The sequence below is a fragment of the Balearica regulorum genome, chromosome 9 (genome assembly GCF_011004875.1).
Source record: "Balearica regulorum gibbericeps isolate bBalReg1 chromosome 9, bBalReg1.pri, whole genome shotgun sequence".
In the NCBI taxonomy this organism is placed as follows: domain Eukaryota; kingdom Metazoa; phylum Chordata; class Aves; order Gruiformes; family Gruidae; genus Balearica; species Balearica regulorum.
The window spans coordinates 983,572-1,008,015 of record NC_046192.1 but is presented as its reverse complement, the minus strand read 5'-3'; the positions used below and the strand labels follow the sequence as shown (position 1 = coordinate 1,008,015).

The window sequence follows — 24,444 nt, the reverse complement described above, 5'->3', positions numbered from 1 at the left end:
GTGGCTCACATGAGCCCCTGTGCAAACATCCAGGGACAAGGGAGTAGCGGTGCGAGCGGGGACATTCCCCTGGGGTCACAGAGCCCAGGTCACCAGGATGGGGACAGATGCAAGACGGTGGCAGAGCTGGTTAAGAAGACCCCATGGAGAGAGGGGAGCAAGAGCGGAGAAGCACGGGGTACACCTGGAGGTGAGCCACAGCCACCCCACCACCACAGGACGCCAGCTGGGTCCTACATCTCTGGCTGCCAAAGGAGCAGGAGGACATCACTGGAGCAGGCAGCAGCAAGCTCCTGGCAGACGCAGCTCGGGAAGCAGCCCTCCACCTGCTGCAGAGGGATGCTGGAGATTCAGGTGGACCAAAAGTGACCTTGCGGGAGCTGTGGGGCAGAGAGCTGCCATAGGGAGCAGGCAGCAGAGGCAGAAGGACACAAAAGGAGAAAGCAAGGGGAGACACCGAGGAAGGAAGACTTGTGAACCGGCTTCACAGAGCAGCACGAGCCCCAGGGCTGGCAGTGCTGGCCAGCTGTTGGAGCTGCTCTCGCTGCTGGATCCGGCCCAAGGAGCAGGGACCGAACCTCTTATCGTCCTCTGCAGCCCACAGGCAGCCCGGCCGGGCTGGCATGGCCACCCACTGCTGCGCCCAAGCATTGTGTTCGGCTGTTGGATAGCCGCTATGGCCAGAAATGAGATTTGGGCATTAAATGAACGGGAAAAGGGTCAGCTCACCAGTGGGTCAAGCTGAACTCTACCACTTGCTGTTCAACCCCTTTCCAGACAGTTAATTCGTGGTAATCATTAATACCAAGCCCCTGTCCATATGTGGAGCCTCACAATAGCTAATTTTTAAACTGTCACCGCAACAACACGCTGTTACACGTGTCCTGGTTGAAACCACCTTACTGTTTAAACACTCTTACAGCCAATATATTTTCTTGCTGATTAATAGTGGTTGTTTTGAAACCACAAAAAAATCTGTTGGCCAGCATTCCCTTCCACTTCGTAATTTTAAAGCAGCATTAAAGGGAATTAATGGAAATAAGGCTTCAGAGTAACACCAAGGCTTAGTCTTTATTGGAGACCCTTTGAACCCTAGTTAAATTAATTTTCCTTCTGCTCTTGAGATTTTCAAACACAGATCTGGCAGTTCAGCAGTCACAAGCCATGCAAACATCTCACCCTTCAGAGGTCAGTAGCTGAGTACGACACCAATGACTAAACACTGGACCCAGGACCTGGGAGGGCATCTCTTTGTTGCTCATGTTGGTGACCACCACACCATCATTGAAAGACCTCTCCTGCCCAGGGATCTCTGAGGAGCCTGCAGGCAGGCTTGACCTTTCAGTTCCCCTCTCCCTCCCAAGCACCAGAGGAATTTGTTTCCTGGTCGTTGGTCAAAGATGTTCTCATCAAGATACAATCCGAGGGGAGCGGCTCCTCCCTGGTTGCCCGGGGATGGCACAGCCATGAAGGCACCACTGGACCCTGGCTCTCAAACCACCTCGTCCTTTCCGGTAATTACTGTTTTGCAATGTGGAAAATAATAAAAGTCTTGGGACTATTAAGAGCTCTGGGAGGAGCTGAGATGGGGGAGCAAAAGGCCAAGCTGAGCAGATTTCAAACACCCTCCTGAGGGCTTTTAGACTCCAGTGGCATTTTAATCCCCTCGGCATTTCCAGCTGTAGGGATAAAGGTTCAGAAATCTTAGGCAGAGGTGTGGGGGCTTCAGGGCACCTGTCTGGCTAGGGCTGGTCCCCCGGAGGGAGGTCTGGGGTGGGGTGGCCAGCAGGACACAGCAGCCCTCTTCCAGAGCCCCCGCAGCATCAACCACCGGCGCCTTGCCCACACGCTCTGCTCATGCGGGTGCCTCGGTGCTGGGGAAAGCGATGGCAAAGCCCAGCTGAAGTGTGACGTGGCCCTAACAGTTCCTGAAAACTGTTGCAAGAATAAGGAAGGAACCATAAAAATTTCTTGCTTCAGATGCTTTGCTAAAAGTTGCATAAGGTGGGGGAACGTGGCTGTGCTGCGTAGGGGTAATGATCGGTTATGGTATGGACAAAGGGTGCTGTGTGGGGAGAGGTGGCTTCCTGCCACTAACCTTCAAACTGCGGTGGAAAAGGAAAATGAACTCCTTTTGGGGAGTCTGGTCACTGACAGTGACTGAGGGTCTCAGCTCGGCCATGTCCACGGCCTGGCAAGACCCGAGCTGAGATCTGTTGTTCTCCCCTCCACCGGAGGTTTTGCCTTTCAACGCGCACTCCTCTGATCACCAGCACCCTGCTCCCATCACCTGCGTCTGCCGGTGCTGTCCGCTGCAGGCAGAAGGCCCTGACACTCTTCTGCCATGCGACACCCGGATGGACACCGCAGCCAGAGCGCACCAGAACCACATGCCAAGGGCAGAAAGAGAGAACGAGGTTTGGAGAAACACTGGTGAGCTGTGCAGTGCTGCCAGAGACGTCCCTTACCAAAAGGCATCACCAACTCTTATGACCCCATCCTCCCTCATTTGCAGCCCCCCCGGGGGCCTCTGGTGACAACCTTCCAGGAGGCCGTTCATGCTCAGCCCATCAGTCCCTGCCCCAGCAATGCTGGAGGAGCACTGGTGCCCAGCCCCACCACAGCTCTGCCCCTGCCCGGCCATGGCGCTGTTGGTCCAGACCCCAACCCATGGCCAGACTTCCCAGCCAGACCTTGGACCTGCCTGGTGGTCCCCAGTCTGTGTGCAACCCTACTACTGTCCCCAGACCCGATCCCAACCTCAGACCTGCCTCGTCACCACCACCTTCCCAGGGGATCTGGACTCTGGGCTGACCCCAGCTGCCATCCCAGGGCCCATCCTGCTCACCTTGCATGGAGACAGTGATGGGCAAGTCCCCTGTCCACCTGGCTGTGCCATCGTGCTGGGCTCCCCATCCCTTCGGGAGCAAGTCAGCCCTCGTGGTACCTTGACACGTAGGAGAGAACACAAAACTATCTCCTAGTTAGGCCAGGGAATGGAAACCAAGACCCTGACTCTCATGCAGGGCTTTGATCCCATCCTTCAATCCATTTACAGCCCGTTTTATCCTGGGCAATTTTTTTTTGTATGCAGCAGTAAAGATTTTTCCATCGAACCAAAAGCTTCTACTCACTGCTGGCTCTCGAAGGAGTCCCACAACCCCGAGCTGACATCAACACCATTTTCTATAAAGATGCCATGGAGAATTAACATAAACAAACAGCAGGAAAGGCTTGATGGAGATCCTATTACAAACAAGATATTTCTTCCTCTCTCACATTCCCCTCAAGGTGGGAAATCCCCGTGAAAACAGCAGGCTGGCCTTTAGTCAAGGACATCAGACTTGCGTAATGACGGCAGGCTTCAGGGAAGCTACAACTACCAAACCGTGTCTTTTTTCTTGTCTACCACGAGGGATGCTAGCACGGATTTTAAGAGCACAGCAGAAAACAGCTTCTCAGGGGAGCGTTTTACACCAGAAGAGCAATCAGCTTTTTACTGATTAGCATAATATTTCTATTAGTAACACTTGGAGGCTCTGTCTGTGACAGAGGACTTAATAAATTGGAGAAGCCAAAAGAAGGGACCATCTTGCTCTGTTTTAACCCTCTAAAAGTTAAATCTGGGCTGCCTCTATCATCCCAGGGGTTAGACCTCTTCAGAGACCAGTTGACCCCACCACAGCAGAGGTAGCACGAAGTATCCTGTGGACATGGTAGAGGACACAGATGGTGGCTCAGACAGGGCACCCACTTGCCTGGTGGCTAGGAGAAATTATTCCCACCTTCAGCCATCAAAGCTGAATTAAAGGATTAACTGACTGCAAGTCAAGCTGTCCTGATTTTAAGGAGAGACACAGGCACCCGGAGCAGTTCAGGGTTAAATCTACTGTACTCACAAATGCCAAAGTACAGGTTGCTCATTTATCCAGCAGCCACAGTGCAATTTCTTCTGGTCACAGGTGACCGCTTAAAAATAAAAGAGGTGGGAGCAGAAAGGTAGGGGAGGGAAACACAGAGGATGTGCTGCGGCCGGACTCCCGGTTGGGGCACCCTGATGGAGAGCTCGGGGCTGTGGCCAGCTCCTGTCCCAGCTCATGCACTGCTAGCACGCAGGGTCTTGTCTTGAGGGGATGGCCAGGGACCCGTATCCCAACCCAAACCTTGGACATAATCATCTCTTGAAGGTTTTCAGCGAGGTGGTGAGTCTGCTAACCTCACTTTCCTGCATCTGCAATCTTCAGCAGCAGGGTGCTGAGCCAAGAAGCAAACTCCAGCATCTTGGGCACAAGACACAGCCCTCCTCTCCAGAAACAGCAGCTCTTTCTGCTCATGCAGCTTGACCTTTGAGCTCTAACACATGGCAAGATGGGTTCCCAGTTTGGGGAAAGATCCCACTTTTCTTTTTCTTTAACTCAGCCCTCACCCAGTTCACAGTTGTCAAACTCTCATGTTCACGCATCTCTTACTCAGAGACTTTGATGGTGAAAGGGAAAGCAGGGGAGATCTATAGGATCATGATCTGGAAGATTAGCTAAGGTTAAGGAGCAATGGAGAGATGGAGAAAAGTCTTAGGCACTACCTCCTGGTGTTGGTCTGTTCAAAGGAAAATAATGCTCCCAGGCTGGCTGAGGAACATCTGGAAAGAGACACATCGTGCCCCAACAGAAGGACAATGGCCCAAAGGTCATAGCTGCCTGGAGCTACCATGCATGGGAGCACACAGAGCACCCTCCAGAGATGGTCTTCAGACTCTCCAAGGCTGGTGGAAACAGCTGCAGCTGCACAGACACCAGCAGAGCTCTTCCATTCCTTGTGATCTGACCTCATGTCTGTAACTTGTCCTAGGCCATTTTAAGCCATAGGTACATCTATGGCTTCCCCTTTTCTCCTTTCAATGCCAAACAGCATGAAGTGGTCTACTCTCTCCTGGGGCTCAGTTCCTCGTCTCCTAACTTCTTCGCAATGTGGACCTGCATTCTTCTTATTCAGAAATGTCCCTTTTGAAGATGTCAAGATGTGAAGAGAGGAAGGGTCCTCCTGGAATGTAATGGTCCACTAAACTGCAGCAGTTTCTATTCCATTCTTCCTTGCTTCCCAGCTGGTTGAACTGCTGAGCCTCACTGGGCAAGCATCTCCCTTGGGCTACCTTCAACAGAGATCTTCTCCCTGACAGGGAAAAGATGTCTAGAGCCCATTCTGCAGCACGACCAGCACCAATAGCAGTGATATGTACTCCTTATGCCTGCACACTTCTTGCTTCGATCAACATTGCATGGCATCTGCATTTCCCTCAGCTTTGTTTTGCAGAGAATGAGTTTTCCTAAATATCAGCTCTTTTCTCCTTACAGCGTCCCAGGGGAAGGCACCAAAGAATGCACCGACCCTACCCAGCTTTGTGTCTGGTGAGACAGGAGCCCCTCCAAGGTGTCCTGCCATCTGCCCTGGGGCAGCATATTGCAGAAGACACAGAGGAAAAGCCCAGACTTTGCATGAGGAAGAACCATAAAGCAGCAAAAATAGAAAAAAATGGCCCAGAGGAAGGTCATTCCCTTGGCCCATGGCAGAGAAAGGGATCCAAAGCCAAGGCAGCAGAGGCGAATGGGGCACGAGTTGTAATACACCATCCCCGGAACAAAGTTCAACCAAACTGTAGCCTAATGAATCCCCTCTGTGCAAACAGTAGCTGCTTGCTCAGCAAACACACCTATCCCAGTGCTGGCTGGCGCAGCCTCGGCCAGGATTTTCGGAGGAGGGGGATGTTTTAACATCTGCAAAGAAGTGGGTTTTGGACCACTTATGCAACTGTTGTTTCGGGGGGGGTTTACCTTCACATGCAGCCCCAGTGCACCCCATTCCCCTCATTGAACCACCACCACCACCAGTCTTCAGAGGTACAACCAGAGGTGCCCTTACTCTTCTGGATGCAGGAGAGTCCACCAGTGGGACTTAGTAAAACACCCATGTCCAAACCCACAACACGCGAGGAACTCCATCCCCACCTTCTTCACCTGCTTGGCTTTCTGTAGGACTTTGTTTGTGCAGCAGTTGTGCACTTCGTCCCTCTGGGACAAATGTGCTCTCAGATCCCATGGGAAGAGACCGAGCTCTCTGGGCCCAGGAGCAAGATGAGAAAGGACATCAGACACGTCAGGGCAGCAGGAAGGAACAAAGGCAGCCAAGGAGACAGTGCAGGGGCAGAGTGCCTATGCTCAAGTGTACAGGAAGGAAATAAGCTGACTGTGCTCCTCTTCCTCGCCACATCCCCAGGGCTGCTGCATCCACCTCAATCTTCTCTTCTCCTCCTGCCCCACAGGTCTACACGGAGCACCCACTCTGGCTTTTGAGACCACAGCACGGTGCTCTTGGTCCCCAGACCCTATCCTGTCTCCGATGAGTCACAGCTCTCCTCACGCATAGACTCTGGACCCAAATCTGCCCCTCTGAACCTCCGACCCGTCACTGCCAACAAGAAATGGCAACGGCAGCCTTGGCCCGGCACGTAGTGCTGTTTGCACAGCCCTTGCTCAAACACAATGGCCGGACATGGCTCTGCATGGGGCGCAGCTCCCCACCAGCAACACCACGACCTCCCTCCCACCCTGACCCGCCGCCTTAGCAGGATTACAATGCCGCATTGTGCACCTCCATCTCTGCTTCAGCGCCTGTGGGAGCTTGCGGCCAGGTGTCCACGGTTCAGCTGCGAAGGATGAAGGTTCACACGCCTTCCGTGACTCGCCTCATTGCTCCTCAGCTAACCCGTGGTGTCTCAGACGGCACTGACATCTGAATTAGGTTAATTATTGCAGTTGTATATGGTAATCAAGCATAATCCTCAGATAGTATTGTGCAGTGGGGTTTTTCTGGTCTTGGAGAAGACAACAGTGACTTGGCCGATGTTCAAGCCCTGGATACCTTCGGTGTCAACACTGTCTTGAAGGTGAGAAGTGATGGGAATGTGGTTTATGTACAGCCTTGATGACAGCTGAGCTGTGGCAGAACCAAGCAGAGAGTTTGGGAGTCCCAGCAGGAGCCTGACCTACAGCTGTTGCTCAAAGCAAACACTCCCCATCTACACCTTGAGCTATGAACTCCCCCAAAGCAGCACCATCACACGGAAAAGCAGCAAAGATAAATCAATGAATAAATAAATGAATAGATCCATCAGCAGGCACTGTGTCTCCAAAAGAAGGAACTCCTCTTGTAGGAAAGCTTCAAGCCCAGAGTCCTCCTGGCCAAAGGGAGAAGCAGCAGACCCCCTACCTTTTTGTGTACATTATGCATGCGACGGGTAGGTTGTAGGAACGGAACGTCAGCTTTTCATTCATAGTCGAAGGTCTCACGCACTTGCTCATGGAAGCTCCAGGGACCTGACCAAGAAGCTGGTGGGACCAGCACAACTCAGATCTGAATGCCTTTCTGTGGGGATTTGACTTCAAAAGTCCTTCCCTCTTGGGGTGAAGAGGTCAGTGGCAAAGGAGCCAGGCCAGAACAGACCAGCACGTGCTGGTGGAAAAGCAAAGGGACAAAGTGAGGCTGCCTGTGAACTTCTTCAGCTCCTTTGCTGGCTTCCAAGGCCCACAAATTATTTTTCTTGCCCTGAAAACATTTTGGATATGTCAACAGATTCCTCCATTGCAACGGGGGATACAAAATGCAAATATCAGGGGCTTTTTTTCCTACAAAAAATAGCTCTGATCAGGAAATACTTTATTATGCCTGTTCTCTGGGCAGCTACCTGTGATTTCCATGCTGCTTTGATGACCCCTGCAGGGACAAGCAGTAAAAAGTCCTGAGTTTTTAATCCCTTCCTCACCTAGAAGGTGTGGACATGGGCACTGCAGTTTCTGTGGGGGACAGCTATCAAGCCTGGCCAGTCTCTCCTCCCTGGGGGGAGCAAAGACTTAATACTTGCAGGAAGCTCCCGGAGTTTGAGGTCCTTGTGCAGGGAAGGATGACTGCTCTCAGTAGCATGCAGCTGTGGTTGGGTATGAACAGAAGAACCAGATACAACATCTGCTGCATGGAAATTGCTGCAGAAGAGCCAAAATATGAGTGGATGCACATTACTGACAGCACAGAGCAGTGCTGGCCATGTCCAAGGACATCTCCTGATGTTTTTCATCTTTCCTTTGCCTTTGACATACAGAGGTCCTCCATCCCACCCAAGACTTCCAGATCTCTGGGTAGTTGTTTCCAAGCTCATCCTCCTACATAGCCACATAGCCTCTGCTTTTTCCCTTTCCCTGGTGGACATTCTTTCTTCTCCAAGTCATAGAATCATTAAGGCTGGAAAAGACCTCTAAGATCAAGTCCAACCGTCAACCCAACACCACCGTGCCTACTAAACCATGTCCCGAAGTGCCATGTCTACATGGTTTTTGAACACTCCCAGTGATGACGACTCCACCACCTCTCTGGGCAGCCTGTTCCAATGCTTGACCACTCTTTTGGTGAAGAAATTTATCCTAATATCCAATCTAAACCTCCCTTGACACAACTTGAGGCCATTTCCTCTCGTCCTATCACTAGTTACTTGGGAGAAGAGACCAACCCCCACCTGGCTACACCCTCCTTTCCGGTAGTTGCAGAGAGCGGTCAGGTCTCCCCTCAGCCTCCTCTTCTCCAGGCTAAACAACCCCAGTTCCCTCAGCCGCTCCTCATCAGACTTGTGCTCCAGACCCTTCCCCACTTCGTTGCCCTTCTCTGGACACGCTCCAGCACCTCAATGTCCTGGTAGTGAGGGGCCCAAAACTGAACACAGCACTCGAGGTGCAGCCTCACCAGAGCCGAGTCCAGGGGCACGATCATTTCCCTACTCCTGCTGGCCACACCATTCCTGATACAAGCCAGAATGCTCTTGGCCGCCTTGGCCACCTGGGCACACTGCTGGCTCATGTTCAGCTGGCTGTCAGCCAACACCCCCAGGTCCTTTTCCTCCAGGCAGCTTTCCAGCCACTCTGCCCCAAGCCTGTAGCGTTGCCAGGGGTTGCTGTGACCCAAGTGCAGAACCCAGCACTTGGCCTTGTTAAACCTCATACAGTTGGTTTCGGCCCATTGATCCAGCCTGTTCAGATCCCTCTGCAGAGCCTTCCTACCCTCGAGTGGATCAACACTCCTGCCCAATTTGGTGTGATCTGCAAATTTACTGAGGGCGCACTCAATCCCCTTGTCTAGATCATTGATAAAGACATTAAACAAGACTGGCCCCAAGACGGAGCCCTGCAGAACACCGCTTGTGACCAGCTGCCAACTGGATTTAACTCCGTTCACCACAACTCTCTGGGCTCGGCCTTCCAGCCAGTTTTTTACTCAGCAAAGAACGCACCTGTCTAAGCCATGAGCCACCAGCTTCTCTAGGAGAATGCTGTGGGAGACAGTGTCTAAGGCTTACTAAAGTCCAGGTAGATAGCACAGCCTTTCCCTCATCCACTAGGTGGGTCACCTGGTCATAGAAGGAGATCAGGTAAAGGACTAACGCTCTGGGTATATGAGAAGGAGGCATCTCTGCTGTCATGATCGACAGGAAAATACAACTGCAAACCCGTGACTTCAGCATCCTTCCTCTTACTGGACTGAGGCTCACTTGTGTGCCGCTGGGACTTGGAAAGAGTAGAACAAACTCTCACGTACCACCTCCCAGACATGAAGAGAAGATGCAAAGATCTGATTTAACTGTGGACACCTCGTCCAACACTAGCTGACCATGATCCACACAGTAATTGCTTTTCATCATGGCTTCAAGTACCCCTAATATGACCTGAACCAAAGTGTTAAGAGATCTGGGACAAAAGGCTGTTAAATGAATATGAAACGGCACACACCCTGCTTTGCAAGGTGCTCACGGGACCACTGCCAATGTTTTCCTTCTTCTAATCTTGTCATCAGAGCCAGAAGGCAGGACACTGTTTGTGGAATGACCCTGCAAAGACATCTCACTCAGCAGAGCAGGTATGCAAGGGATGGTCCCCTTGGAGATCTAGCAGAGCAGCCCATCTTGGCCACCATCTTCAGATGACGACCCTCAGCTTCCCTCCATAACCCAGGGAACACCCCTCGGTGAGAGGTGAGGCCAGGGTAACTCGCACATCTCCACCTTTGGGGCAACTGTTTAGTACTCACGTGTCAATGCTGTAGCTTTCCTAGAAACCATAAAATCTCTCCTAGATTTCACTCTGTTTTGTTTTTTTTTTCCACCAGGTGAGGCATTGACATTTATCTAGGCACCCTGTCATGCTTTCCATAAATAGGAGGTGGCATCAGACCACGAAGTCCCCACCCTATTTGCCTGCTGATTTGTTTCAAAAGGCATTTGCTCTGTAAACACCTGCTCCATCTGGTTTTCCTCAGTCAACGTGGCTTTTCTAGCTAGGCTTCACCTGAAAACTGTTTCCACTATTTTGTTGCGGGCACCAGGCGCTGGCCGAGGCTGAGCCAGGGGTGGTCCCAGCACTTACCCACTCCTCCAGGTCAGATGCAGCTGCACAGGATCCTCACTGGCCATCGAGAATTCTAAAGACATCTTTGGCCATCCCCAGGTCAAACACAGCTTTCTGAGCTCCAGCAGCCTCCTTTCCCACTCCGCTCAGCACTGGTGAGGCCACATCTGGAACCAGTCTGATGCAAAGGCCATGAAGGTGATGAAGGGTCTGAAGCATCCTTCATATGAGGAGAGGCTGAGAGAGCTGGGGCTGTTCAGCCCAGAGAAGAGTAGTCTTGGGGGGACCTCATAGATGTATATAAACATCTGATGGGAGGGAATTAAGATGAGGAAGCCAGGTTCTTCACAGTGGTGCCCAGTGACAGGACAAGAAGCAACGGGTGCAAACTAAAATGCATGCAATTCACCAACAGGTGCTGCCTCTCTCCACCTCTGCTGAGGAGAGCCCATGGCACCTCGCAGTTGGGATGCCCACTTTCCTTTCTGCTTCCAGACACCTACAGATGGACCAGCAAGTCCTCCCAGTAACATGTAACCTGGTGTCTTTGGGAAGAGACGGCACTGACAGCCATCAGGAATTGTTCAGAAGATCTTGGCTACTACAAGGCCCTGAAGGATCTGGTCTGACATCAAAGCCACCCTAAAATACACAGGTCTTTCAGCACCCAAGTGCTGCTGGCCTCAGAGGCTTCAAGACAAAGCCCAAGTTTGTGAGGGATCACTCTAATCTCTTGGAGGTCTCTGGCAAGGAGACAAAACCAACCGAAAAGAAATGGCAAAGCCTGTTCCCAAGGTGAGTGGAGATGTATTTGGTTGTTCAAAGGCTTCTGATAAGGTGACCGAGATTAAAGAACAAATAAGTGTACGGTTAGGGCCAAAGTCCCAACACAAGCCAAAAAGCATATAGCCAGAAGCAATGATGCGCTTCTCACCTAAACCCGAGCACGTCCAGCTGTTCTTCAGCCCTCATGCCCAAGAAGAGTTCCACCTCGTGCTGGCATGGGCTCTGCCTCTGGGACAAGGTCCCAACGCCAGCAGGGATCCCGTACAGCCCAGCAGCCGCAGCACGTGGGCACCGGTCCTGCTCTCATCTCTCTCCACGCTTTGGTCCCGAATTCCCAGCCGGACGCGTTTGCTCCCGTTGACCCTCAGCATCCTTTCAGAGGGAACTGGTATCGACGGGCATGCCACCACAGAGCGGGCTGACTTCAATGTCCCAGGAGAGCTGTCGAAGTTAATAGGAACTAATTAAATCGGCATGCCTCACTCGCTCTGCAAAGTGTAAAATTAACTAAATATCAATTTAGGTAGGCGCTAATGGACCGGCGGCTGCCCAGCAGCGGAAGGGGAGGCTCGGTGTGTGACAGATTTCAAAATGACTCGGAAAGCAAACTTGCACATTGCTGATAACGCAGTGCGCTGGATTCCCCAAAGTCATCTAGAAATTATCGTGGGTCCTTTCATGAATAGGTCTGTCTGGAAACTGGTCTGAAAAGCAAACAGAAAAACTGCACAAAGAGTTTGCTGAAGGTGGGGGGGGGGAAGTTCGTCCCTCGCTGAAGTTTCTCTCCGTCAGGGGTTTTGCGGGAACGACTGCAGACCAAGGAAATCAGGATGTCCCAGACCCTGATTTCCCCAATCCGTCACTGCGCCTGGGGCTGACTCGCTGCTGCGGAGAAACGCACAAACCTCTTGTGTTTTCATCCCCCTGTGAGATCCAGCAAGCTCCGGGCTGCCAGAGTACACACGGGCATGGCCAAACTGACCACGTGTAGGCAGAAAATGATGAAGATAAGTCCTCGCTTAAGCAAAGTGCACACAGAAAAGAAAAAAAAAAAAAAAAAGAAAAAAAGAGAAAAAGAACAAAAAGCAAAAAAAAGCAAAGAAATAAATATGGGGGCGGGGGGGAGGGGGGAAATGCCATCTGTTTCTTGCAGGGTGGGAGGAGACAGCAGCACTGGGTGACCATAGCACTGAGGACCCGAACCAAGAGGCAGAGGTGTGTTTAGGGGTTTCCTGAAGGGATGCCATGAGAGTGCGATGAGCCTGGGCAGGCAGCATGGGCGGCACAAGCACAGCAGGGACCAGACAGTGGGAAACAGGACCTTGCGGTCATCCCCAGTAAGGAACGGGACACAGTCCAACACTGGATGTGCCTCCCCTGACTTATCCCAGTGGCACCAACCTCCTTCCACGTCCCCAACATCTAGCTACCTGCATGAGGCAAAGGGACAACAGTCTTAAGCCAGGACACTCTGCCTTCAGACTCCCACCGCAGATGCAGCCAGTGCCACCTCCAGTCCTCCCTTGTGGAGTGCTCCTCAGCCCTTCTCACCAGCTGGGCCTCTTTGGAGGTCTGTCCCACCATCACGGCACTGCCAAGAGGTCTTCCAGGCTCCTCTAACATGACATCAGTACTATTTTTACTCCTGGCCCCTCCAAGGATAATTTTAAGCCTGGGTATGTCTTTTCTGTAGCATTCTGCTTTTCCCCCTCCAGATACTGGCTTTGGTGGGAATTCAAGGAGCGTTGACTGCTGCTTTTAGATACAAAGACGTTTTCATTTATTTTGCAGATGTTCTGCTTTGACTTGAAAAGTAAGGAGCCACTTCCAGGAGGAGCTCCATCACTCTCCATTCCCCGCTAAGGAAGCCTCGGGCCACTCGCACCCCAGGACATCTCCAGGGGTTGCCCCAATGTCCCTTGGCAGAGCCCCAAAAGCAGTTTCCTCATCTGCCCCAGGACCCCAGTCTCTGCTCTCTACAAAGACACGTCCCTGGCTGCCTGCACCAGCTGCCTCCCTCTTGCCAACGCGCACGAGGACATCGCTGCCCTCCTCGTTAGTCAGGGAAAAAAATCTGACCCAGAGAGTCGCGGTGGGCTTTCTCCTGCATCTCGCTTTAGCAGCGCTGTCTTGGCATCCTAGGTCTCACAGGAGAACAAACCTTCGCTGCTCGTGCCTGGAAAGCCCTCGCTGGCTCGTCACCTTTGCAAGGAGATCTGTTGTGCCGCCCGCCTGAAAGCGGCTGTTCACGCCTTGGGGCTGAGCAAGGAGTGTTGCTGATGGCAAACATCTGCCTTTAGCAAGGCCAAACAAAAACCCACGTGCAGCTTTCTGCTGTGTTATTTTTATACCGGCGTAGTCCCCACCCAGCAGGAAAAGGACTAAGGTGCGGATGAAGCGAGGCAGATAGCGAGTTGATGTTATAGCGAGGCTCAAGCCCTTGCAAACCCCAGTGCTATCTGCTGCACCACCCATTGCCAGCCCCCAAGGTTGGAAGTCTGGGTTGCAGGTCTCCTCTCCTCCTCACTGGAGAGACAGTCACCTTCCCACATGTTCCTCTTCACCTCAGCCAGGGGTACAGGCTTGCAAACGGACTGGAGATGCCTGCTTTCCAGGAAAAACCACCAGCAGCCCCTCCAGGAAAGCAGGAAAGCCATTGAATGAGAGTGGCAAGGTCCTGGGTGTCTCGAAGCAAGCTGAGGTCTCCTTGTTCAACATCTTAAACAGCAGGGGGAGTACAGGAAGGGACTGGGGTCCTTGGGGCTCCTCATCTGCCTTCTGCTGAGATCAGCCCATCCCAGGGTAGCGAATGTACTTACCACCGTAGTACGATAATCCTACGAAGGTCATACTCAGCAGCAGGCAGCTGGGGCAGTTCCGCACCACCGGGACAGTCCTCACACCTACACAAAAGTTATGAGCCCGTTAGGTCACCCCAGCAGGACCCGGCTGCATGGTGAGCAGAGACAGAGCCCAGTCCCTCCTACAAGGGCACCTTTCGCTTCTCAAGAGAAAAAGACACTTTTGCCTTCCCATTATCTGGCCCCTGCTCCAGCGTCTGCAGGAGAGAAGAGATCACTGGGTGTAATCTCAGAGGACTGCCATCTCCACCAAGGCCCTCAGACACCAGTCCACAAGTGCAGCCCCATCCCATCCAGGTCATGCTCCAAAACAGGCTCTCTGGGATGCAGTTGCAAGGTAACAGAAGCAGCCCAAGAGAGCTGCTGAGGTCCTGCAGATGTGGCCTCCAACATGAGAAGCATGCAGGCAGACGAGAGCATGGGCTGTGCTTCACATCACCAGATCCCAGCAGGAGCAGACAACTTTGCCTTTAGAGTTTCTCTTCCACAGATGTGTCAAGCCATGCCCAAGAAAGAGGCTGCCAGGCAGCAAACAGGAATACAGGACATCCTGACCAGGATTACATACCAAAACCGGACCTTCCATGAGGTCCCATGGACAAATAGGCTTGTCCTTTAGCGAAACAAGTGATCTGAGCAGCAGCAAATCCTACAAGTCACAATCGAGCAGGAGGTAGCAACCAAAGAAGAGCAAGATCAAGCCTGTCTGGGCACCCCAGGCACACTGATAAGCCTCTGGATGCTCCCAGGCAAGGATGCAGCAACAGGATGTCCCCCAAGGTCCTGCCTGGGGGATGCTCGCAGACCCCTCAGCTACCTACTCCACATCACCATGGCCCCCCAAGGAGGCTTATCCATCTCAGGTTGCATGAGGCATGGTTGTGCAGAGGGAAGGAGAGGGGAGAGGCACCAACCCTCAGTCCCAACAGCAGAAAGGGGTTTGATCCCTGCAAACGGCAAGCTCGCCCATGGCTCTCACCCAGCCCCGGACTCCCAGATAAGCTGCCAGCCTGGGTAGATAGCCGGAGCGCAGGATGGGTGGAGAACACAACAGCCCCACAGTAAACTTGTGGTTTCGATGAGGTGGACGGGGAGAGGCAGCGCCTGCCTGTGCCAGGGTGAGGGGACCGGCTGCCTCCCTGCCTGGGAGGGGGGGAGGGAGGAAGCTGAGCCCTTTTGTCCCTTGAGAAAACCAAGTTCTGGGCTGAAAGTGACTTATCTGCCGGGTTTGCATTTCCTGAGATCCATGGGCATGGGTGAAGCAAAAGCAGGCACTGCAAGTGTCCTCTCCACCAATGTCAGGAGGCTCCTGCAGAACTGGTGTTGCACAGCCTGAGCCACCAGTCCTCGCGGCACTCGTCGCAGCCACGCATCCTCCATCTCCACCACTGCCCCAGGCATCTAGTACCCAAGTACGAGGAGCACATGGTCCTGTTTTGAAGTCATGCAAAGCCATGGCTGCGTCTCGCTGATGCTGGGCAGGACACTGGGATGAGCCTCAAAGGGGAAGGATGTGGAGGAAACGCTACTGAAGAGGGAGGAGACCCTGAGCAAAGGACCAGCTGTGGACCTCCATCATGGAGGGGAACCTCCCAGTCCTCCTTTGAGTTGTCTCACACTGTTCATCAGCCAGCAAGAAGCAGACCCAGTGGCCATTTTTCTACTGGTACTGGGAAACAGTTGGCTTCCTAGGAGGGCTGTGCTGTTGCTGGTCATCCTGGCACAGCACAGTCCCAGCACAGGGGGCTGAGGACATTACTGGCTTGGGGGAACAGGAGAAGCCAGTCTGAAGATGGCAGATGCAAGATATCAATGTGTTAAGCGGTGCTTGGGGCAGTGGGTAGTTAAACGCTGTGCCTGGAGCAGCAAGTATGGCAAGGGGAAGCAAAGGAGGGAACCAGGGACTGCTGTAACCCCAGCCCAGGGTGGACGGAGCCAGGCAGTGTTGGAGAGGATTAGCTCCATACCACGCAGGTATGACCCAGCCTGCAAAGTGTCTCAGCAGCAGAGACCCAAAGACTGTATCAACATAGGGATTATCAGGAGCTAAACACCCATGACCGAACCATCTCCATCCTCAGCTTTGTCAAGAAGTAAAAGCAGGACACAAGAAGGGACAAAGATCAACCATAAAAAGCAGAGCAGGAAGACACAAGAGATCGAAGCAGAACATCAACAGCCATGGGTGAAACCAAGGAGTAAGGCAGGGATGCAAACATGGGTGGCACAGCCACCCCCCACAGTGTCCACAAGTGCCCGGACAGCCTGCCCACCGCTCTGCGTGACGTGGCAGCGGTTTGCAGAAGGCAGCTTGCTGCCAGCAGCCCTCGAGGCCGTGGCCATGTAAACGTGCCACTCACCGGTGCGGAGGCTGGTCACTCCCTGGGGCAGGCGCTGGGGAGCAGGGCACCAGGGGGGAGGTCCACTGCGGGCTCGCCATCCCAGGCGCCCCCCCCGGGGAGGGGCCACCGGCCGCAGGCACACAAACCAGTCTCCGGGTGTTTGCTTTCCATTCTCCCAGTCTGACGATAACCACCCGCTCCCCAGCCAAGGCTCCGGCTCACCATGCTGAAATTCAGAAGGTATTTGATCGTGTAAGTGGATTTTTTATTTATTTCCTTAAGTAAGATGCCGTTTCCATCCTACCTGGAGGTCATGTCCTTGCAGGTCCGTGTTGAGAAATGGTTGGAGGTTGAAGTCATGCTGGGAATGGGCAGAGGAACGCTTCTGGTCTGCATAAATGCAGGGGGGTCTGGGTTGACAGGGCTCTCTGCTCTCACGGAGCTCCCCGGCACGCTCAGCAGGAAAACAGCATCTTTTGCGATACCGCAAAGGAAGAAGAGCAGCAAAGACCTTGGTGAGGCAAGTGGGGTGCTGATCCCTCCTGCCTCGTCCCAGGCAAGGGCTCACTGCGCTCAGCTCTGCACGGTCACCTGCGGAGTGGACGTGGGGCAGAAGCAAGTGTTTTAATGGCAAACCCAATGAACGCATCTAGGGCGAGGCGTGCTCTTCCACAGCCTCTACTCTGGAGAGGATGGATGAGGAGTGGAGAAGGGCAGGGCTCAACATCATGGCAGATCCCTCTTGCTGGGGGTGAGCGTTTTGGGGCAGGACAGCCTTTCCTTGCGCTCCTGCAGCATCTGCTGCACACCAAGCTGCAGTGTGGGGGAATCTGGGGGCTTTCCTAACCCAGATGAATTATATCTGCCCAAAATAGAGATACCGCAGAAGCGGAGGGTGCCGCCTACCTCAGCACTGCTTGCCAGGGAAGCGTTGCATCATTCTGCCTTCAGTACTGGATGCTCGTGCAGATCTCTCCAAAGAGAGAGTTTGGGTATATCAGTGGGTACCACAGTTAGTTAGCTCTTCATTGCCTTCTTGCCGCTTTTCTTAGGCTGCCTAGGCAAACTTGTCATCAGCTGCACCTTGAGTGATGGGGGAGTTGGATCGCGTCTCCAACGAGATCTGTCCAGCAGCATCACTTCACCCTGGAGCAACTCCTCCTTCACTGCCTTCTCTCTCTGTCCATCAGTGATCTCCCACACCGGGGTATTCCTACAATCCTCACCTTGCAGCAGCCCCGAGTCTCTGCTTCAACCCTCTCCCTTTAACGCGTTTTGGCATTTTTTGGCTCCGTTGCTTGTCATACCCGTTTACCTGCGGCAGCAGGAGGATCTCCTCACGCTGCTTGCATGGCCAGGCAGTGAGCCATGCACATGTTCGCCAGGCGCCCGTCTCTCATCCAAGCTTGGCAGTCTGCTCCTCGAGTGGAAAATGAGCATGGATACCTCCAGGTTGCCACCAGATTTTGGGGATGCTGTGCTGCTGGCAACTAGCTTGTTCACCGTGCTAGTCATCACGTGCCTTTTGAACCCTCAGTAGCACCGTCATGACCTAAAACCTCCCAGCCTTTACAGTCCCAAGTACTTTAGACACTAAAAGTCTCCTAGGAGGAGCTTAGTGCTTAACTCAGTAAGCGACGTTATTGAGAGCGGGGCAGAACCGTACCCAAGAGTGTCCAGACTGATGCGCAACCAGTGGAACTGGTGCTGTAATAAGCAAAGTACAGTCAGTTGTAACAGTCGACGATTTTTCTGGAAGAAATCCAGTTTTTCAATAGCAAACCCAAATTCCCGACCAGTACCAACGGGATACACGTGACCACTTCAGACAGCCCACGTTGGTGTCATTGCTAGCTCGTCAAGCTAGTACTTCTCTCACGTGTCATAAGACTGCCCAGCGTAGGAGATAAAGCACCACGGAGATGAAGAAGCTCTGGGACAAGCAGGTCTGTGCAGACCCAGGCCCACTCTCTTGGTGCACAGCTGTCCGCTGAAGGAAGTGGGCAACATCAACAAACATCAGCTGTCGGAGCGCGACTTCCAAGCAAGGACTGCCCAAATTTCTGCTTTCCTTAATTATTCCTATTTAGACCCCTCTGTTTCATGCTCAGCAAAGCAGCCTGTGCCTGCTCCCTGCCTTCTGAGAGGGGGAGGGCAGACACCTGGGGCTTGCAGGCAGGACTCCCACCCGAGTAAAGCCCACAACACAGGATTTAACCAGATTTTCAGTACAAATCATCTTCTGTTAGGCAATGATAGGGTAGAAACCAGCAGAAATGAAATGAAAACTAATGCTTTTTCCCCAGGAAGCTTAGTCTCCTGACTGCTCCACTCAAGATTAAGACTAAGACTATGACCAAGTTCCACCATGGTTTGCAGCAAGCCCTACAAACAGTAAAAGTCCCGTGGCAACGTTTTCCACGGCCTGAATGTCCCTGCGCACAACCCAAAGTCCCAAGGCGTAGCGCTGATGACTTGAAGAAATGCCGTTGTAGACTTGGCTAAGCCCAGACTGAAAGCCAGGCTGCGCAATGGAGCTGATGCCCCCGTGGCAGCACATCTGCAGCCACAGCCGGAGCCTGCACCGGTGGCAATCATCTCCAACGGCAGGCGTCGATAGAAGGGGAGAGCAGGGAAAACAAAGTTTTGTTGTCTTTGTTTATAAAGATAGAGTCATGATATTTCTAGGCCAGGCAGGGCAGGGCAAAGGCAAGCAGTGCCTGTTCCTGCTGCCGAAGTGGGAGCTCAGGCTGTGCTGCAAGGCGTCCCTGAGCAGCCAAGGGACTTCGCGGTTATCGCTGTTTACCTTTCGGTGCGATATTTGTGTCCCAGCTGGAAATTTCCACTAGGCTACACTGCGTGAGCACAGCCTCGGAGGTTCGGTGGTTATCGCTGCCTCTGCACCTCTTTCACCCGTGAAAACGTGACCTTACTTTAAAAAAAAAAAAAAAATTATAAAAAGTCTCAAGGCCTCTTTCCCCTCTCCCTCACACACATGTTTCTTCTACCTACTAACGGTCTGAAATGTTTGCTTACTTGCAGGAAGTTGAAAGCAATATACAGGTGCCAGCCAGGTCGGCTCTGGATCTTCTTCAGCCTCCTCATCTTCCTCTTGGTCACGCTTCAAGTTGTGGAGAAGCTGCAGCCTCCCAGGTAGGTCCCAAGCAGGATTGCAAACCTGCGCCTCATCCTCCAGCCTTTGGCCGACCACTGAGGTGGGCCCAAAACCATCAAACCGCCTTCCTGAAAACCACCCAACAGTGTTGTCTTTAGACAGGGAGGAAAATCCAGCTGGGAGAGGACCCCTCTGGGGCTCTCACGTCCAACACCTACACCCTGGCCGGAGCTGAGCCCGCTCTGGGTCCAGACAAGGCTGCTCTGGGCTTTCGCCCAGCCGGCCTCAAAACACTACAGCCCTTGAGCATCCTCCCAGTGCTCCTAATCTGAGGTCATCTGCAAACTTTCCTCCGGCTTCTCCAGGCCACCTGCTCTTCTCTCTCCTTGCCTCCTCTTGCTTTGCCCCTTTGCACTAGCCCACAGTGCCCCAGGGGGATTAGCACATCACTGCTGACCCATCCTTATCTTCTCGCACCCACCCCAACCTCCCAGGGCAGTGATCCAGTCCTACACCCACCAGAAATGCCACCCACCCCAAAAAAGACAGGGGAACACACTTTGGGGTGTCTGCAGGGGGGTTTTGTTGAGCTGCAGAGGAGCTGCCCTCTTTGCACGCTCCTTCCGTCCTCTGCCCGTTTGCAACTGAGCCCCACGTACTCCCTGTTACAGAAACTGCCAGTGCAAGATGGAGCGTGCCCTGCAGCAGACTACGGACCATGGCCAGAAGAGGCTCGGCTATGCCCTCCAGACCCCCGACCCGCTGTGGGAGGACGATCCCCCGCGCTGGCAGAGGAAAGCCATGCCGGACCCCACTTCCACTGAGAGCACGCAGGATGCTTTTCAGATGCACCTGTACTTCAGCCAGGGGACCCCGCTGGAAAGCGGCCCAGACAGACAAGAGGAGCACTGGACGTGGCAGCCTGTGGACAGCAGCAAGAAGGTGGAAGTCCATTCTTCATCCACGAGGCTGAAATCCCAGCCTCCTGGCCTGAGAAAAGCAACCAGAGAGGGTCCTTCTCCAAGTCTTCCTGGGACGATCTCCGCAGTTCCAGGAGATGCTGAGGCTGTCTCCAGCAAGTTCATAATCTTTGCAAACAGGATGACCGCAGAGGATCCCAGGAGAACATCACCACCAAGAACGATGCAGGTGGTGGCACAGAGCCAGTCTCAGCCTCAAACCATAGGTTCCCCCCAGCATGGGTGGGGCAGCTTGGTTAAACAGTCTTTGCCAAATTCAGCTCAACCTCCACAAGCAGAGGACTTTTACAAGACAGACCTGGAGAGAAGATTTTTCCCAAGCTGGATGGAAGCCTCTAGGGGTGACGAGATGACTCTTGGAGAAGTCCAGAAGGCCAAACGGGTCTCCTCTCAAGAGGAGACGTGTGAGCCCAAGACTGACATTGTTTTCCTCAAAGTCCACAAAAGCGCCAGCAGCACTGTCATGAACATCCTCTTCCGCTTCGGCGAGACGCACAACCTCACCTTCGCATTCCCCATTGGGGGCGGCAACCAGCTCTTCTACCCGCAACACTTCTTGGCGAGGTTCGTGCAGGGCTTCTCCCCCAGGAGCCCTCGGCGGTTCAACATCCTCTGCCACCACATGCGATTCCTGCAGTCGGAGGTACAGGCAAAGCCGCAATGCCTTGGGAGGGGCAAATAGGCGGGGGGGGACAGGGACTCCTGGGGAGCAAGGTGGGACACCCTTAGAGCACGTAAACTCTTCAGGGATGAAGCTAAAGAGGGACAAGGTTTCCCTCAAGTACCTTGCATGTTATGGGCATCTCCTGAGAGCTTCTGTAAACAGGTTTGATGAATCGTTGTGCTGTGACCTGCGACAAGCCAGTGGACAGTGTCTGCAGCAGTCAGCAACTGTCATCTGGGCCCAACTGTCTGGTGAGCCCTTGGAGATGTCCCGTTCCCTGGACAGGCCCAGAGGGTACCAACTGCAAGAGGAGAATGCCTTAAGCACATCAGCTCAGGTCAGCTGTGTCCAGCATCCACCCTTCTGGATGCCACTTGAGGACATGCAGATATGGGGAACAGCAAGGAAATAGGACGTATCTCAAGCCCGGACAGGCCACCCAGCTGTGGCAGCACATAGTGGGGAGCTTTGGTCTCTGCCGTCCCCATGTACCTCTTCTGGGGCTCCCTACAGCTGACACAAATGCTCCTTTGATGAGCTGCACCCTGAAACCCTCCCCACCACCCACCATCTCCAACCCCAGCAAGTATTTCTGCTTTTCAGCAGAGCACAGAATTGGGAGCGAGCAGGTCCCTTCTCCCTACCTCACCTTTAAAACCACCTTTTTCTTCTCTGCAGGTGCAGAAAGTGGTATCCCACTCAGCCATCTACTTCTCCATCCTGAGGAACCCTGTGCAGCTCATGGAGTCCTCCTTCGCATACTACAAGGGCACATCGGCTTTCTCCCGTGCCCGCAGCCTGGAGGAGTTCCTCAGCCAGCCCTACCACTACTACAACCCCGCAGACAGCGACAGCCACTACGCCAGGAACCTCATGACATTCGACTTTGGCTTCAACCCTGACGGAGAGGTCTCAGTCAAGCGGGTGCAACTCATGCTGAAGGCCATCGAGGCGTCCTTTGACTTGCTCCTCATCTCAGAGTACTTTGATGAGTCCATGGTGCTGCTGAAGGAGATGCTGTGCTGGGACCTGGACAGCATCGTCTCCTTCCCACTCAACATCAGGGACAGCAGCACCAAGTCCTCCCTCTCGAACACCATTGTGGAGAAGATCAAGGACTGGAACAGGCTGGACTGGGAAATCTACACCCACTTCAATAGGACCTTCTGGGAAAGGATTGACCGAGACATTGGCAGGGAGCGCATGCAGCAGGAAGTAAAGGCGCTTCAGGAGAGGCGGGCAGAGCTGGCGAGGACCTGCCTGCAAGGGATGGGCAGCGTGTCCCCAAAGGACATCAAGGACTCTTCCCTGCGGCCACTGCAGCACGGCAACGCGAAGATCTTGGGCTATAACCTCAAACAGGGCTTGGATAAGGAGACGGAGCTCATGTGCCGGCGGCTGGTGACCCCGGAGCTGCAGTACAGCAGCGCTCTCTACAAGAAGCAGTTTGCCCAGAAGCACCCCCAGACCCACCAGCCCGCTCCCTCTTGGCAGGGCAATGTCCTGCGGCTCAGGCTGGAGGGCACCCAAAACTGAGCCTCCTTGCCCCCTCCAGGCATCGTTCTCCAGCCGCCTTTGCTGAGGACAGCCAGGTGCTCGCCTCCTTGGCTCGGGGGCTGCTTCTGCCCCGGGGGGGCCACGAGAGCCCCTGCCCACCTCTGTCTGTGCAGGACCATGCACAAGCTCTTGGGTGCTACACGCTGCCGTAGCTGTGGAGCAGGACGGGCTGCAATGGTGGGGGGGGGGGGGGGCGGCGATGGTCCCAGGGGCTCAACACAACACGACTCTTCCAGGGCAGGTCCTGAGCAAACAGGGCAAAACCCCCGACTGGCGGCTGAAGCCTTGGAGGACGCGAGCCGGGGTGTTGCGCCGCGTAGCGCCGGCTCCAGCAGGGACGAGCAGAACCAGGAGGGCAGCCCAAGCCCTCGGCCCCTCGCCAGAGACTGCAACAACGCAGGGCCAAGCTGTAAATCAGAGCCGCAGAGCTTGATTTACAGCTTGGGAACATCTGTCTGTCCAGCTGCGGCTCTCCTCCACTACACCTTAATGCTACCATGCTGGAAAAGCAGCCTCTTAACTAAAAATAGCAATATTCACCATCACATCTATTAAGTTCCACTTAATTACATCAGTCTGCCCAGTAGATGATTTCCCCAGCAGCCCAAGAAATAGACCTCAAACATCTGAAATTGTCCTGGGGGTAAAAAAAAAAAAAAAAAAAAAAATCAGTGGTTTTTTTGATCCTGTGGTTGCACGTTGCCTTTGGATGCTGCGATCGTATGCTGCATTTATAGGATCAGCATCCTACCCCAAAGCGGATGCCTACACCGCGGAGTTAGACTGCAAGTTAAATACTCACACATCTCGTGAGCATCTCTGCAGCCAGACATCCCGACCCACCGCTTGGAGTGGCTGTAGGAATGTTCTACACTCTGCCTGGGGAAAAATATCACAAGAATGGGTTGTGGTGGGCTAGTCGACCTTACTTTTTGCATCCTACACTATATCCTTAATCAAAAGCAGAGCCAGCAAATCAGTTTGGAGAAACAGAGGCCCCAGCTGAGGATTTTCAGCATGATTTCCAGATAAAAAGAGGGTCAGAAAAAAATTGCCGGGGGGGGAGGGGGGATCTGAGCACACCAGGCTCTCCCTTGGCCAGCCATGAGGAGCCTCAAAGGTTTTTGTTTCCATCTGAAGGTGCCCCATCTCCTGCTCACGGTTTAACCAGGATAAAAACCAGACTGCGTTCCCACTGCCCTTCCCCACGAGGACTGGGCAGCACTGAGCATCCAGCCGGGCACGATGCAGGGGCATCTTTTTTGGGGCATTTGCTGTGTGGTTTTTGAGGCATTGTTTGTTCCATAAAGTTTCACCTCTGAGGCATGTCCATGTATCGCTGCGTCGGTCCCTTCCCTCATTTCTCCTGTTGGGATGTGGTGTGGTCTCGTGGTTTGCAGAGGTCCAGCTCCCCTCTCGGTTCCTGGGCAGTCCGTGGTTCAGCCCGGAGGGCAATCCCACACACGAGCAGGGGAGATGGCAGCCCACAGGCAGCATAGACAGGGTCGTCCCCCAAAAACCCAGGTGACATAGTGGGGACATGGGGACGAGCAGGGCTGGCACCCGGGGTTGGGGGCACCACGGTTTTGGGTACCAAACCTGCATCTGACACCTTCCTGGGCTCTCAGTTCACTCCGGATTTTAATCAGGTGCCACTTCCTTATTCAGCTCAGTAAATAGGAGCAGATCTTCCCCGCTCA

The 24,444-nt window shown here is 53.6% G+C and overlaps 1 protein-coding gene and 1 long non-coding RNA gene across 2 annotated transcripts; one reads left to right on the top strand and one right to left on the bottom strand.

The window, feature by feature from the left end:
* Positions 1-16,556: 16,556 nt before the first annotated feature.
* Positions 16,557-17,428, bottom strand: LOC142602983 (uncharacterized). The gene is made up of 3 exons (XR_012836853.1): positions 17,335-17,428; positions 16,733-16,901; positions 16,557-16,654 (listed from the first exon to the last, which is right to left on the bottom strand). It is a non-coding gene; the product is annotated as an uncharacterized LOC142602983 (long non-coding RNA).
* LOC104637045 (galactose-3-O-sulfotransferase 2) lies at positions 16,568-24,070 on the top strand. The gene is made up of 4 exons (XM_075761833.1): positions 16,568-16,680; positions 19,471-19,581; positions 20,215-21,166; positions 21,866-24,070. Exons 1-4 carry the CDS (start codon positions 16,652-16,654, stop codon positions 22,721-22,723), a joined length of 1,950 nt encoding a protein of 649 aa, XP_075617948.1. The 5' UTR covers positions 16,568-16,651; the 3' UTR covers positions 22,724-24,070.
* The last annotated feature ends 374 nt before the right edge of the window (positions 24,071-24,444 follow it).

What these genes read in the sequence shown, in the direction of transcription:
- LOC104637045 (XM_075761833.1), top strand. Translation starts at nt 16,652, where the DNA reads ATGCTGAAATTCAGAAGGTATTTGATCGT. An exon ending in TTCAGAAGGTATTTGATCGT is followed by an intron (nt 16,681 to 19,470) that starts GTAAGTGGATTT and finishes GCTTACTTGCAG; the next exon opens with GAAGTTGAAAGCAATATACA. An exon ending in GAGAAGCTGCAGCCTCCCAG is followed by an intron (nt 19,582 to 20,214) that starts GTAGGTCCCAAG and finishes TCCCTGTTACAG; the next exon opens with AAACTGCCAGTGCAAGATGG.